At 40.7% G+C, this 15,929-nt stretch overlaps 1 protein-coding gene across 2 annotated transcripts in view; it reads right to left on the reverse strand.

Moving 5' to 3' along the window:
- Positions 1–15,929, reverse strand: part of KSR2 (kinase suppressor of ras 2) — a 645,462-nt gene that overhangs the window by 489,734 nt on the left and 139,799 nt on the right. For both annotated transcript variants that reach the window (XM_089677203.1, XM_089677211.1), the window contains exon 3: positions 6,965–7,115. In XM_089677203.1, the coding sequence (XP_089533329.1) occupies positions 6,965–7,115 (151 nt within the window). The remainder of the gene's footprint in view (positions 1–6,964; positions 7,116–15,929) is intronic.

The raw sequence follows: 15,929 nt of genomic DNA on the forward strand, positions 1-15,929 counted from the left end.
AGTCAAACATGGTGGTGGTAGTGTGATGGTTTGGGGCTGCTTTGAAGCTTCAGGACCTGGACAACTTGCCATAATTGATGGAACCATGTATTCTGTGCTCTACCAGAAAACCCTGAAGGAGAATGTCCAGCCATCAGTTCCTGACCTCAAGCTCAAGCGCACTTGGGTTATACAGCAGGACAATGATCTGAAACACACCAGCATGTCCATCTCTGAATGGCTCATAAAAACCCATAAAAAAGGAGCATTTTCCTCCAATTGACTAATTTGTGTACCACATGAACACATAGCCAGTCTGTGGGAGCCAAAATTATTGTTGGTTGGTAAAGGATCAAATACTTATTTTACTCACTGAACTGCAACTCAATTTACACCATTTTTATCATGTGTTTTTTCTGGGGTTTTGGTTGATATTCTGTCTCTAGCATTTAAAATACACCTAGTGGTGTATTTATCCCTTGTGCTGCCCTAGGCAACATTAAAACTGGGCACCCCCTATCACACCAGCACCCCCCCTCCATCATGACTACCGCCCTCTGCCACTGCCACCCACCCCAGAACCCCCCGTTAAGGCCCTCCTCACCTTCCCGTCTCCCCCACCCAATTCAAGAACTCATCATAATGAGAAGAAGCAGCCGACTGCCCTCCAGCAACACACAGCCTCCTGGCAGAGCTCAAACAGAGCCTTGCCAGGTCCCCATCTGTGTGCTGCCTCAGGGGGCACACTTCGGCCTAGAAGGACTGGAGGAGCAACAGTGACCAGAGGATGACCAGCAACCAGGGGAGGACAGGCGGAGGGCTGTCGGGCTATCTCATGGCAGAGTCGGGAGAAGTGCCAGGAAGAGGGAGGGGGAAGGACCACAACTCCCGCTGAGATACGAAGTGTCCAGACACAGGTGTTCTGCACCTAGTGGGGCAATGGACACTGTACACTGCCTGGGGCCGGGAATGAACTACACCAACATGTTTGAGCAGGAGGGAGACAGTACTATCAAGCAGCTCAGGCAGTACATTGCCAGGTCCCCATCCCGGCTACTTGTGTCACTTCTTCTGGGGGGGGGGGCATAGCCCCTCTGAAAATTGGCACCCTAGGTAAACGCCTTGTTTGCCTCGCAGTAAGTACACCGCTGATTACACCTAAGATAAAAATTATTGCACCTTAATTTCTTTGTAAATAGGCAAACTTACAAAATCTGCAGGGGATCAAATAATTATTTTCCCCACTGTATGTGTCATACCTGTGGGATCCCCATGGAAGCTGGAAATCACTGTAGAAACAGCTGATACAGTTATTGCCTCTAGTTTCTGGGTCCAACCAGCTGCCCTGCTGCATACTGAACACAGAAGGTGGCCTATACGGCATGGGCGCCATTCAGATAACACCTCACATTTTCTCAATGTACATACATTGTCCTCTGACTGGATGTGGTGGAGATCACCTGATTTCCCTGCCCTGCCTCCCTACCTCATCCAGTCAAATAACACTTTGCATTCTTTCAGGATATGCAAAGAGTTCCCTCATTATGCCCATGCCAAGTGAGCAACCCCCTCTTCACAATGCAGTAGAGCAGTTGCTCGGCATGGGAACCAGAAGCTAGTGGAGATCACTGTAGTAGCAGTGCCTACTGCAATGAATTCCAGCTTCCAAAGGGATCCCACAGGTATGGCACATACACTCTTATACCAAGTCCAAGTTGGACCAGTGTAACTATGTAAAATTGCAATACCTGGAATTCATTTTTAATGAACACTTTCACAGAGATCAATCAATATTTTTTATTTTCCATTGTTTTGTTCCTAAGTATTTGAAATACATTTAGAATAAAAAACTCAAGCTGTAATATCCAAAAAAACCATAATACTCTAAGATCCTATGTTCACCAGTTTATAATAGTGATAAGGGTATCTGTAGAGGTGCAAACAATGAAATAAAATGCTTCCAAAGATTTCCTTGTGAGCATTACAGAAATGTTTTTCAGGGATTTGCATTTCATACATACTAAGTCTGGTACAACAATCCTGCCCCTAACATATTGCAATAGTTTAAAAGGAATGTCCTATTTTGAACGACTGCATTATTTCTCATATGGCTCTCCAGAGACTTCTGGGCATTACAGCAATTAGATTAGATGGTAACTAGGCATGTACAGATGATATTAAATGTTTTCATTTTAAAAATATAGCTTACATTGAGGGAATAATAGCTTATCTATCAAAATAATCCAACATAGCCAATGGATTTGTCATCAGCAACCTTAGAGCTTTGCAACCGGGGTGCCGCAAAGAGTGCCCAGGGGTGCCGCAATAAAATGACACAAAGCCCTGTATAGTCCAACCATGAAAGGGTTACTGTGCTAAGTTCTGTTTACATAGAGGATGGAGAGCTCATCCCGTTCCTCCTCTGGGCTCTCTCCCCCTCTATGCGGTTATCTGTAATTTTGCTGTCAAAAATGAGAGCTGTGTAAGCCACCCGCCTGCGTCCTACCAACCGATGACGTCATTGGTTGCTAAGGGAAGGGCTCAATTCGAAAATCATGCCAGCAATTGTTTGCATCACAAGCACAGAGCAGCCTAATAAAAAACAGAACACACAAAAAAGCACTCAGGCTCGGATGCACCTCAGACTGGTGTGCCATGGATTTTTTGTGCATTTCTAAAGGGTGTCTTGACTACATAATTGATGAAAAACACTGCCTTAGACCTCCAGCTGACGTGAGACTACAAATACCTGCATTCTCTGTCTAACGAAAAGTGTATAGGATTAGCAAGATAGCCACTGGGACATGTGTTCACACTGAAGCTGTAGATTTACTGGTCATTAATCTAATGTACATGCAGGGCCATAGACATGCTAAAAAAGGGGATTTGTGAAAAGAGATTCACAGAAAAAGCGGCTACATAATGAACAGAATGTGACACTCAGAAAAATTTCCAAAAATTATGCTTTATTACACATATAAATATGACATGTGGGCAGTTGCCCTGGTTTACCATCACCTCAGTAAGAGACAATACACACAGACCTAAAACCATATAAAATGACACCAAGACCGGTCTGAATGCATGTGCAACAGAGAAAATGACTACAGGAGTCTGAAGTCCCTGTAGCACAAACGCATAGGTGAACACTTCCCAAAGGAGGTGTATCCAAAAATTATACCATAGGTATATCATGAAACAGGTTATAATAATGTAGACTAAGCTCCTACCATAATGGTTATATCCTAATCAGGGAATTTCAAAAAATTATACTATGGATATAAGTATCACATGTATGCAATGCAGCAAGCACAGTATGCGTCAAAAAGAGAAAGGCATGCCTCTATGCCTATATGAAAAAAGACATTATATCATATATATGATGCAGTACATTCCTATGCCGGCACAAGTGGTTGGGGCCAATTCATCTGTAATGTAAACAGCTGTTTCCTAGGGCTCTTGAAATGAGAATATGCCCCATTTGTTCCCAGGATTGAGGAAAAGATGCAAAAAGCAGCACACTGCTTGAAATGGTTTCTTCACCACTGCATGTGGACTACATACCACTTTCAGTAAGAAAAACAAGACACATCCCAAAAGATCTTCTGCCTGTTGACATGCTACCCTTGGCACAATTATCACAATTTTTAAATGCTGAGGCTTGCCTTGGTGCTGCCCTTTTCAACCTTGCTGCCCATTGCACAACTCTAGACTGCCTTATGGTAAAAACAGACCTGTATAAATTGGTACTTTTATCTTAAGAAAGTGAACAGAGCCGTGCATTTCTACGTGCTTGATACTACTAAGAGGATATCTACAGTAAGTAATGATCCCTGTCAGAAGATATATAAAATGAAGAAGCTGAACAGCCAAGGTAAAAGGCAGTACTGTACAGAGGAAAAAAACACCAATACAGGTGAAACTCGAAAAATTAAAATATCGTGCAAAAGTTTATTTATTTCAGTAATGCAACTTAAAATGTGAAACTAATATATGAGATAGACTCATTACATGCAAAGCAAGATAGTTCAAGCCGTGATTTGTCATCATTGTGATGATTATGGCTTACAGCTCATGAAAACCCCAAATCCACAATCTCAGAAAATTTGAATATTACATGCAATCAATAAAACAAGGATTGTACATAGAACAATATCGGACCTCTGAAAAGTATAAGCATGCATATGTACTCAGTATTTGGTTTGGGCCCCTTTTGCAGCAATTGCTGCCTCAATGTTAAAAAAATTTAACATTAAGTCAGCATCCCCATAAAGCTAGTCTTCGGAAGGAAGCATGAAGTGCTCCAAAATCTCCTGGTAGACGGCTGCGTTGACCCTGGACTTAATGAAGCACAGTGGACCAACACCAGCAGATGACATGGCTCCCCAAATAAACACAGACTGTGGAAACTTCACACTGGACTTCAAGCATCTTGCAGTGTGTGCCTCTCCATTCTTCCTCCATATTCTGGGTCCTTGGTTTCCAACTGAGATGCAAAAGTTGCTCTTATCAGAAAAGAGGACTTTGGACCACTGAGCAACAGACCAGGTCTGTTTTTCTTTAGCCCAGGTAAGACGCTTCTGACGTTGTTTGTTTTTCAGGAGCGGCTTGACAAGACGAATATGACATTTGAAGCCCATGTCCAGGATCCCTCTGTGTGTGGTGGCTCTTGATGCACTGACTCCAGCCTCAGTCCACTCCTTGTGAAAGTCCCCAACACTTTTGAATGGCCTTTTCCTGACAATCCTCTCCAGGCTGCGGTCATCCCTGCTGCTTTTGCGCCTTTTTCTTCTACACTTTTGCATTCCACATAACTTATTATTAATGTGCTTTGATACAGCACTTTGGGAACATCCAACTTCTTTTGCAATTATCTTTTGAGGCTTTCCCTCCTTATGGAGGGTGTCAATGATGATTTTCTGTACAACTGTCAGGTCAGCAGTCTTTCCCATGATTGTGATTCCTACTGAACCAGACTGAGAGTCCATTTAAAGGCTCAGGAACCCTTTGCAGGTGTTATGGCTTAATTAGCTGATTAGAGTGGGACAATTTGAGCCGAGAATATTGCACCTTTTCACAATGTTCTAATTTTCTGAGATTGTGGATTTGGGGTTTTCATGAGCTGTAAGCCATAATCATCACAATTATGACAAGTCACGGCTTGAACTATCTTGCTTTGCATGTAATGAGTCTATCTCATATATTAGTTTCACATTTTAAGTTGCATTACTGAAATAAATTAACTTTTGCACGATATTCTAATTTTTTGAGTTTCACCTGTACATATGTCTAGTGAATCTTACTAAGGGAGTAGAGGCTGTTCACTTAAAGTGAATGTAAACCTCTGAAATGAAATATAAGCAAAGCATATCCCTCTATAGTGTGTACTTGTCTTAATTCAATGCACTGTCATTTTAGTCTGTTGCCTCATTCCTCTGCTATCTACATGACTCATTTCTGACAGGTTTTCCTGACACCAAGATAAAAAGTTGATAGGGAAGAGAGCTCCAGCATACAGCCTGTGATTGATAGCCTCAGCTCTCTTCCTGTGTGGTATGTGAAGGGGGGGGGGTGCCTTCCCTCCAAACAGCTCTCAGACCTACCCTCACTGAGCTCTGCAGAGTGTAACTTAACTCCCCATCCAGGCAAGCTGTATAAATTTGTCTGTAGAGAAGACTGCAGCTAAACAAGTACAATTTATGTAGGAGGATTTGTTTCATCTCTGTGTATCACCTGAGGTCAGTCATTTCACTGGGTATATGTAACTTCAAATGAGTATGACCTCTTTGTGCACCCGCAATTAGCTGCCTCACTTTAAGTCCATCCACTTCTTGTAGAACAACCTTTCTTAACCCAGGTTCAATGAAACTGTAAGGTTCTCCAAGGGTTGCTAGGGGATCCTTGAGCAATGAGAAATTTCTGCCTCTCAATGATCACAATGACAACAATGGTCTTTTTAGGTATATGTAAGGGGTGATTCTCTCGATGACCACAAGTATATGCAACATTCTTCCCAGTCAGGGCCGTGGATAAGGGGTACCACCAGTCCTCCTGAACAGGGCCAAGGCCAGCAGGGGGGCCCAGGCAGCTGGGTGAATCAGATATGGGCAGTTAGGCTGATCAGCATGGTGGGGGGACAATTACAGGAACCAATCCCCTGTATGGCTCTCTCCGCAGCAGCTGAAAGCTGGCTTCTTCTCCTGTCCCTCCCCCAGGCTTTCAGTTGCTGCAGAGAGACCATACAGGGGATTGGTTCCAGTAATTGTTGCCCCACCCCCCCACCACTCCAATCACCCTCCCTGAGCACCATATGTTTCCCTCTGCTGCCCAGGACCCCTGTATGCCTCCACCCCTGCAGTGCTGATGGCTTCTCTCCTCTCCTTCCCACCAGCAACTGCAAGCACACAATAGGATCCTTCAGGACGGAGAGTGTGGGAAGGGTCTGATAAGTATGTCACATTTACCAGCCCTTCCTTTCTTGAATGAACACAATGAGTGATTGGTATTGATCACTCACTGCAATCATTCACAACAGAAGCATAGTAAATTGTCTTTTTTTTGGGAGGGTGGGGGCCATGTCAGGATGGCTGTATAGGGCCCCCATGGTTTCTAACAGCAGACCTGTTCCCAGTGATCATCATGCCAATGTACAGTGAGCTGTAGATATAGTAATTATTAGCAGGGGTTCCCTGAGACTAGAAGCTATTATAAGGGGTACTCTGTGTTAAAAAGGTGAGAGAAAGGCCAGTCATTTCAACTGCCTTGTATAATTATAGAAAGTGTGAACATTTCTAAACATTTCCCATGATCCAAACAGTCAAGAGCCCAGGACACTCTTGCTCAGGGCTCATACGTTTTAATACAACAAAATACAGGCGTGCAATTAGGCACATTTTCTGCTATGCATTGATCAGAATTTTTGCTTGTATGAATTTGATGCCCGCAGAATAAACAGGGCACACAATGTTTAGTTTAGGATTTATACCTGATTTGTGAACACTGCGTAGACAAGAAAGGGAGGCATTTAACCGATCACACTCCTCGTTGCTAGCACCAAACTTCCCAAGTGTTTCGCAAACCTGCTCATCAGTCATATCTAACAGGTCTTCCAGAGAGGTCTGTCCAGGGTCAATTACCTGAAATGAAAAAATGTTGATATTAATCCCACTGTATGGCATGGGTTTGTCCTGGACATTTTACAGATTGGCAACTCCTACTCTAATATTGGTAAGTGGCCCCAAATTAAAAATAACTACTGCAAATCCAAAGATGATACTTCTTAATTATGTAGAGTTAGGTTGATATGTTAAATTGATTGTTTTCTATTCCACTTTTTATTAATGTTATTATTATACAGGATTTATATAGCACCAACGGTTTGCACAGCACTTTACGGCAACAACGGCAGACAGTATAATAACAATACAATTTAATACAGAAGGAATCAGAGGGCTCTGCTCATTAGATCTTACAATCTAAGAGGGAGGGTCAATGGATACAAAAGGTGATAAGTGTGGAGGATGAGCTGATGGTGAAAGTGGAAATATAGTTGTTAGGTGGAGGTGATGGGTTTCTCTGAAGTGAAGTGTATTCAGGGATTGTCTAAATGTGGACAGAGTAGGAGATAGTAGAACAGATTTAGAAATGGAGTTCCATAGGTTGGGAGAGGCTCGGGAGAAGTCCTGGAGTAGAGCATGGGAAGAGGTGACAAGGGAGCTAGAGAGCAGGAGGTCTTGGGAGGAATGTAGAGAACAATTTGGTTGATATTTGGAGACTAGGCTAGTGATGTAGCTGGGGACAGAGCTGTGAATGGCATTGTAAGTTATTGTTAGTATTCTGAATTTAATTCGTTGGGTGAACAGGAGCCAGTGGAGGGACCAGCAGAGAGGATTAGCTGAGACTGAGTGGTTGGTAAGAGGAATGAGTACAGGAGCAGCATTCATGATGGACTGAAGGGGAGATAGCCGTAAGGTAATGAGGAGGGAGTTTCAGTATTCAAGGTGAGAGGAGTGGACTAGAAGCTTTGGGGTGTCATTGGTTAAGAAGGGACATATTTTGGAGATGTTGCAGAGGTTGAGGCAGAAAGCTTTTGGACATTGATTGGATGGGGGCTGAAAAGATGGTTCACAGTCCAAGATTACACCTAGCACCTAGGCATGCAAGGACTGGTTGATAGTTGATCCGTCGATCTCAAAGCCTTGTTCCTACCATACGTGCAGATAAACTGATCAGTTTTCATGTGTGTTTCAATGAGTTTTATACACATTGCAGAATCCAGCGCAGAACAAAACTGCACGTTATACTAGTGTTGTGGTGTGAACAGGGCACATAGGGAACAATTGATTTAGTTGTACCCTTGCAGAATGCGTGTAGAAAAGCTGACGTCTCTGCACCATGGTGTGAACATGCCCTAACAGAGAAGCAAGGGGAAGGGCACATGGGGAAGAAATATTATGAGCATGCTACAGGAACATTAGCATAACCCCTGGAATTGGCAACCTTTTATGAGTACTGTCTAGCCTTTTTATATGCTATATAACTTTCATAATGGTTATTCCTCTTGGCTCTTTCCATTTGCCGACATGATACTGTTGCTTATCATACAGCATACATCCCCTGTACTGAACCTTACCCATACTGTACTGGTTGTATGTCTATATTCATACCTAATGTGTTTGTTTATCATACCAGGTTTTACAAATGTCCTGTTTTTTGTACTGTAACCTCCTGCTGTAACAATAAAACCTTTATGGAATAAAAAAAACAAACAAAAAAAACACCTTCTACTGGCTGTTCCTCCCCCCCCCAACCCCCTTCCATAACTGCTTGCCTGAGTTCTCTATTGATCCAGTGCTGTGTACAGCTGTTCCTCCTGCTCACACAGGCTACAATGAGTGCAGTGGAAACCATTGGCTCCTGCAATGTCTCGGGACAGTCATGTGATGAGGTTGTACTGTCAGAAATAGCAAATGGAGCATAGCCTGCTACAGACAGCCAATGCAGAGATAGAGAAACGTCATCTAGGTGTGGCTGAGGATCTGTATGGGAGATTCATAGATAACTGCACACAAAACCGGATCTGGGGCATGTACCAGCTGAATACTGATCTAGTGGACACTGCAAAATGTGAGTGGTGACTTTACTATACTAATAAAAGATTGAACCTCACAAAGGATAAGGCACTATTGTGGCTCTCTTTTACATGGTTCATTGAGAGGAAGATATACCATCCAAATCATTTCTACCCATCCATTGAGGCTAAAATGTGGAAGGAGGAATAAAGGAGACCTCTGGTGGCAGAAACAAGGCAATCCACAGCATGGATGGAAACACGTATTTAATGTGAAGATCCCTACCCTGTCCTGATAAACACAAAAAGTGTTTTTAGCCTTTTTTGGCTAATTAAGGAGGTGAGCGCACACCTATCTATAGAGCGCGGGGAGTGTGGCACGAATCACCATATTTTGTCACTGAAAAGTCATAAGAGCATAAAGAGGACTATTTATGAGTTTTGGATTAATATTATTGCACTGGTTTGAAGCACTTTTAATTTTTTCACGTGAATATTCATATGATCACTAATATATGAGTTTATATGTATACTTTGGAGCGCGACACATATATATATATTTGTAGATATATATTAATTTTTTATTGGCTCCTGCAGCTGTCACAAAAATCCTGTGAAGAGGGAGGGGGTGTGGTCAAGCTGTACTCTGTGTGTCTATGTACTGCTCGCGAGCACACCTGGACATGTGCCCCCATAGTACAAGGCTTGCTATGGGGGCACAGACAGAAGAGAAGGAGTGGACAGTACTGGTGGAGGGACTCCAGAAAAGAAGGTAATACACTATTCTGTGTAATACAACTGACAGACCACAGAACAGGTAAGCATACCCTGTTTTGTATTCTAATAAATATTGACTTTGCAACTGCTTTAATGAAAAATGTATTACCTGTTAAAAAAAAATAATGACTACTGCAGTAGAGAACAGATGCAAAAAGATACACTCAGCATCTTTCCAAACAACTGCTCTGTTTATTTCATTTATTTTGTACATTTGAGGTTTTTCTACAGACATGCTCATGTAGATATCATATTAATATTACAATTCTACTGTTAAGGTAATAGGGGGTGTATATGAAATGATGTATAGTCTAGGCTGAAGTCTTATCAGGGTCTCAAGAATGTGAGTACATGACAGAATAGTTTGGTGAAGTGAAAAGGGTACTGGTGCCATGTGCAGAATATAAGTGCAGTGTGCAAAGCATAAAGCATACAAAACAGACTACATATACAGTATGTACAGAATTTAACATTTCTTTCACTTGCTAAATGTGCTCCAGTAGGTATACGGAATCCACATGCATTTTTTTAAAAGATCTGTATTTAATCATTAGTTTAGTATACATGCTTATATCGCTAACTTGTCTGTTAACATTCAACTGCCTGTTATTAATTTTGCAGTAGTACTTCAGCAGCAAATAGTTTCAAATGAATTCATGGTTTACAGATACATTAATAAAATCTTAAATAGGATTAATAAATAAAAAACTGACTTTTAACATGTATAGAATAAAAATCCAGCAGATATGAACATACGATTAAACATAAGCACAAATAAATATAAATATATTTTATACAGAAATTAACATAAAATTAAGATAAGATAAACACATTTAAGCATAATTCAAAGGCTAGCGACTGAAATAAAAAACGCCTTTACAATTAAAGAAAAAAGGCCGTAATTCGCTTACATCGAGGCTGCAATCCTCCACAAGCCTTAGGCAACAAAGCAATGCAGTTCAGTATCCCTAAGGACTTATCCCAGGACAGTACGCTGGTGAATAATTAACTACTGCATAATTAACCACTCTAGAGGGACATATCAACAATATATTTCTACGTTAAATACCGGATACTTGGCGATGAACCTTTTCCAATAACGCTGTAGATGAATGATCCTCAGAGGATAAATAATGCTGGAGCCTGAGCACTGTGCTAGTTGTACTTAAATTACACATATTGCTGTGGGGGTGATTCAGAGTCTCTTTCTCTGTTTGGCATTTGTAATAAGTCTGTAATAAGTCTCAGTCTGAACCTGGTGCAGTTGGAGTAGGAAACAGGCCCAGAATCAAACTTTGCCTAACAGGTGCTCAACTTCTACAGTGGGCAAACAGCTAAATATGCAGATATATATATATATATATATATATATATTTATTGTGGAACTTGTACTGTCTGCCAACAGATGTGCATATTTGTCCAGTCAGTTGTAAGATTTACACGGCCAGGTCATGTCCTCACGGTCCTCCACTGCAAGGTAAATCACAAGAGGCTACACTAGCCAGATTCATAAGGTTGTCACCTTTTCTGGGAAAAAAATAGTCGATCCTTATGATTTTTTCCATTAATAACATTAGCACCAGGTCCTCTTTTTACCAGCCAGGCTGGAAAAATAGACAAAGTGGCAACCCTAACCATGACTGTTGTTGTTTTGCATCCTGGCACCTCCTGGATACACCAAATCAAGCCTGACAATGCTGGAACCTAATTCCTCTTGTACCTCCTGGTCCCATCTGTCTACAACTATTGTGCCACCTGATATCACGGCAGTCATTTGCAGTCACCACCTGCTAATGACTGTTGTGATGCCAGTCAGTATCCATGCAGTATGGTTTTCCAAGTGTGTCAAAAAGATTCAGGGGACTTTGGTAGGTGGTGCTGGATCCACCATTAATTTTATTTCACAGTGCAGGGCAGAGTCTGTGCTGTTGGGCACAATGGCTCTGGCTAAGCTTCTCTCAAATGTAAAGGCAGCCTTGAAAAGCACCTCAAGGGAGATCCGGGAGTTGGAAAAACACGACTGCCATACCAACTGATTTATCTAGAAACATTTATTTTATAATGAAAAACAAGCTAAAGACACCAATGTGTCCCAGGGGATGTACAAGTCCCTTTTGTCAGATATCCTGATTAAACTAGATAAAAATTGCAAAAGAGTATAGAAAGTTCAGAAGTATAAACGTTTCTTCATCTAAAGTAGGCTTCAATAGTGGGTTAGTTAGCTCACTTAGTTAGCTTTACTACTTTAGACGTAATTTAGAGTATGCTATTTTTATCATATTCAACAGTTTAAACCCTAATGAAGTAGCACGGGTTGACCTATGTACACTGGACCTTTATTATGATATACCGTATTTTCCGGCGTATAAGGCGACTGGGTGTATAAGACGACCCCCTAATTTTCCAGTTAAAACATAGGTTTTGGGCTATACTCGCCGTATAAGACTACCCCCCTTCTGAGGCAACACCAATTAAAAACATACGATTTTTAAATTGAACTGGTTATGACTTACCGGTACTTAAAATCCTTCAAAATCCTCATGTTCATCCTCTGACATCATAAGTTCATGAATGACATCTTATGATACATTTGTAAGACAGTCATCATATGGATCAAATTCTAAATCAGATGGTTACTGCTGGATGTGCGGTAATACGGTAGCTTCGGCTACATACAGTATACAGTATATATACAGCCCGCTGGATGTGCAGTAATGTATATACAGTATACCGCGCTGAGCCAAGCTGGCTCAAAACAAATGTCCCTATGGCAGATTAATCTGTCAGCCCGCTGGATGTGCGGTATATACAGTATACTGAGCCAAGCTGTTTCAAAATGTACCGGTACATCCCTACGGTAATCAGACCGCTGGATGTGTGTATGTACAGTAGCTGAGGCTACATACAGTATACGCTGGGCCAATCACGGCGAGCGATGTATTCTACTAATGAATACAAAGCCTGCTCGGATTGGCTGAGGTTGTGACATCATCAGCCCACCTCTCTGACTCAGCTGACTCTCTGACTCAAGGTTCACATTTTATACCCCGCGTATAAGACGACCCCCAATTTTTGGGGTATATTTTTAAGTATAAAAAGTAGTCTTATACGCCAGAAAATACTGTAATTATAGTTGGACTCTAAATCCATTGGTTTGGTGTTGTTTGTTTCATTTTCCTGTTTTGCTTTAAAGGACATTTTTCACTACTCCGGCAACTGCTAATCAAGAGTTACAGAACTACAACGTTGTGAATATGGCTTCATGTGTATTTCTGTACCCTTCTCTCAGCAAGATCCTATTTGTATTAGATATTCTAATGCTTATAATAAATAATCTGCCTCAATTAAAAAAAAAAAGAATCAAAGCAGTTTGCTGATATATCTCAGTGAGGTACAGCAGTTTGAATAATATGTTACATTATTTTTGTGGCAATTTCTATTCAAATTAGAACATTCCTGTGTTCAGTTGTAATAGAATTTTCTTGCGTTACTTACCTTTTGAAAAGCTAGTAAAAATTAGAATAATCACATGGTTTGATAAACAACACTCCTTCAGCAAGTGGCTACATCTTAATTTATCATTCTTTTTTTAATAATAATAAATAATACCAAGGTTATACATACAAGCTCCATGGGTACTAATAATTACTTTTGCTCATAAAAGAGAGAACACAATTTCTTGTGTGGAATGACTGGAATGCATTGGTCACAAATAGCTATGCTACAAACTACGAAACACAATCACCAAAATCTCATATAACTTTGAACATGATAATGTAATGTCAAAAGGAATTTGCAATATTTTTATATCTTTAGCTTTAAGAATAAAACCTGGTAATTTTCACATGAAGGTTCTCATTGAAGCACTGCCTCTTGTTGGGTAACAATGCTATGTCCTTGTCTCCCAATTGTGCTCCTGTGTTGTCACCCCACCACATGGAGGCAACAAGTGCATACAGACAGAATGGAACTGCAAAGAGCCCACAGCAGCACTATCATTGTTATGATGCATAGACGTGCAGCAAATTCATTTCATTAGGGCAGGGGTGTCCAACCTGCTGTCCAAGGTGGCTATGAATGCGGCCCAACACAAAATCGTAAACTTAATTGTTGATTTTTGGAGGGGGGATTTTTTGTGAAAATGCATTTACACTTAGCGAACACATGCAGCCTAAGAAAAATTTGACTGTGACTCTTTACTGGACTTTTATAAAGTTTTATCTTCCCCCCCAAAAAAAATCTCACTTCACAATCACTCCTTATTCATGTCATCAGTTTTTGGCAGCACCTATATTTGTGAGCAACTATTTCCAAGGATGAAACACACAAAGGCCAAATTAGAACTAAAATATGTGATGAGCACCATGAGAATTCATTGATTGCTGCTACATCCATCGAACCAAATATTAATGCGATAGTTTATCAAAATCAGTGTCAAATATCGCATTAGTTTTATGTTGCCCTTTTTACTTTTATAATAAAATACATTACAAAAAAATTAAGTTTTATTACTCAAATAGGTATATTATCTATATCAGTGATCGTTAACTCGTGATCTGCCCAACTTTTTCTGCTCCTCAGCTATCATTGTTAGTGTATTTTATGTGTGGCCCTAGACAATTTCTCTTCCTCCAATATGGCCCAAGAAAATCAAAAGCTTGGATACCCCTACGATGGGGTTTGCATCTACTAAATACATCAACCTTCAGACTGCAAAAAAAATTGGAAAGTGAAGCTTTTTTAGTTTCGCAAAGTACCCAGTGTGATGACATAGCTGGTAAATATGTAGGCATTGTCGTTGCCATATGCTCTGACCTCTCAAGTTGAACCATCTGCCCCAGCTACGTGGTAGTCATTAGAAGTATGATTTTTATTTTTATTGCTTTCCCATTACATCTTTGCCATAACTACCTTCACAAATAGCTCACAGAACCCTACATTACTAGTATATTAGCTTGAGATAAATACATGCAATACCAAAAGTTATTATTTTACAACAATTCTTTATTTGCCAGTAAATATAAGACGATAAGAATTTATTTTTCGCCTACTAAAGGTTGAGCAACAAGAATGTTGCCCACACACAAGTGTGACCTGCGTACACCTTCTCTGCCTACACGCACTCATTCTTAATACAAACCTCAGGCTTTAATAGAAAAGGCTTGTACGCTTGGACATTTGCTCACCTTACGCCCACATATCTGGACACATTTGTTACAATACTCTATACTCTACAGTATCTTCTGCCGTTGGTTAACCCATGTGAGATGGATGCAGGTAAGCTTCTTTACAATGAAAGTCTTTTATTTTCATCTTCATATAAGGGCAATTTGCCAGCCTGACAGGCAGTTAGGCTCTAAATCTTAAGTCTCCCTATCCTCGTAAAAGTTCAAATATATCTTCACATCTTTCCATGCAAAGAGAAAAGGAAAAAAGCACATTGGTGTTAATTGCTTGCTGAAAGCATCTGCTTTATGGCAATTCTCAAAGGTGCCGCACCACTTAAGATCTTTCTACCTTACTCAGTGGTCTCCCTGTAATTTTTCATATTTTGTTTATGGGGAATATGTGAAAGTGGCTGAGAATCACAGTAATCCCAACCCAACTGTGCAGGGTTAGAACAAGAGAGGAATAAACTTTCTGTTAAATAGTGAAATGTTACATATCTATTTACAGGTACAACGTGTACTTTTCCCCTATTAGGCAAAGTAATGCACATGTTGGATTGCTGCCATTATATGGTGCCTGCAATTATTTTCACTGTGCTTTCCCACCAACCTGATCCACTGCTGGAGCTTACAAAATCCCACAATGCATTGTTCTGTGCCTGAATGGCCATTCTTCAGGCCCAAGTGCAGTTACATGGGGGGTGCTTAGTTCTATGAAAAACCTAACTTTCAGAAACTCAGTATTTAAATATAATATTCTAGGTGCATACTGTATGTTTTCTTTTTCCAAGTCTAGAGAGTACACGTTAAAATATAGTATACATATGTAGCTGAAAAACATAGTATATGAAATAATGACATAGGAAAAGGCAAAAAGGTCCTCATTATAGCATGTCACCAAGGCATGCACATTTGAGTTGTGAATCTCTGTTAAT

Source organism: Staurois parvus, unplaced genomic scaffold (assembly GCF_062004578.1).
Source record: "Staurois parvus isolate SC_StPar_1 unplaced genomic scaffold, SC_StPar_1.0 ptg000014l, whole genome shotgun sequence".
Lineage (NCBI taxonomy): Eukaryota > Metazoa > Chordata > Amphibia > Anura > Ranidae > Staurois > Staurois parvus.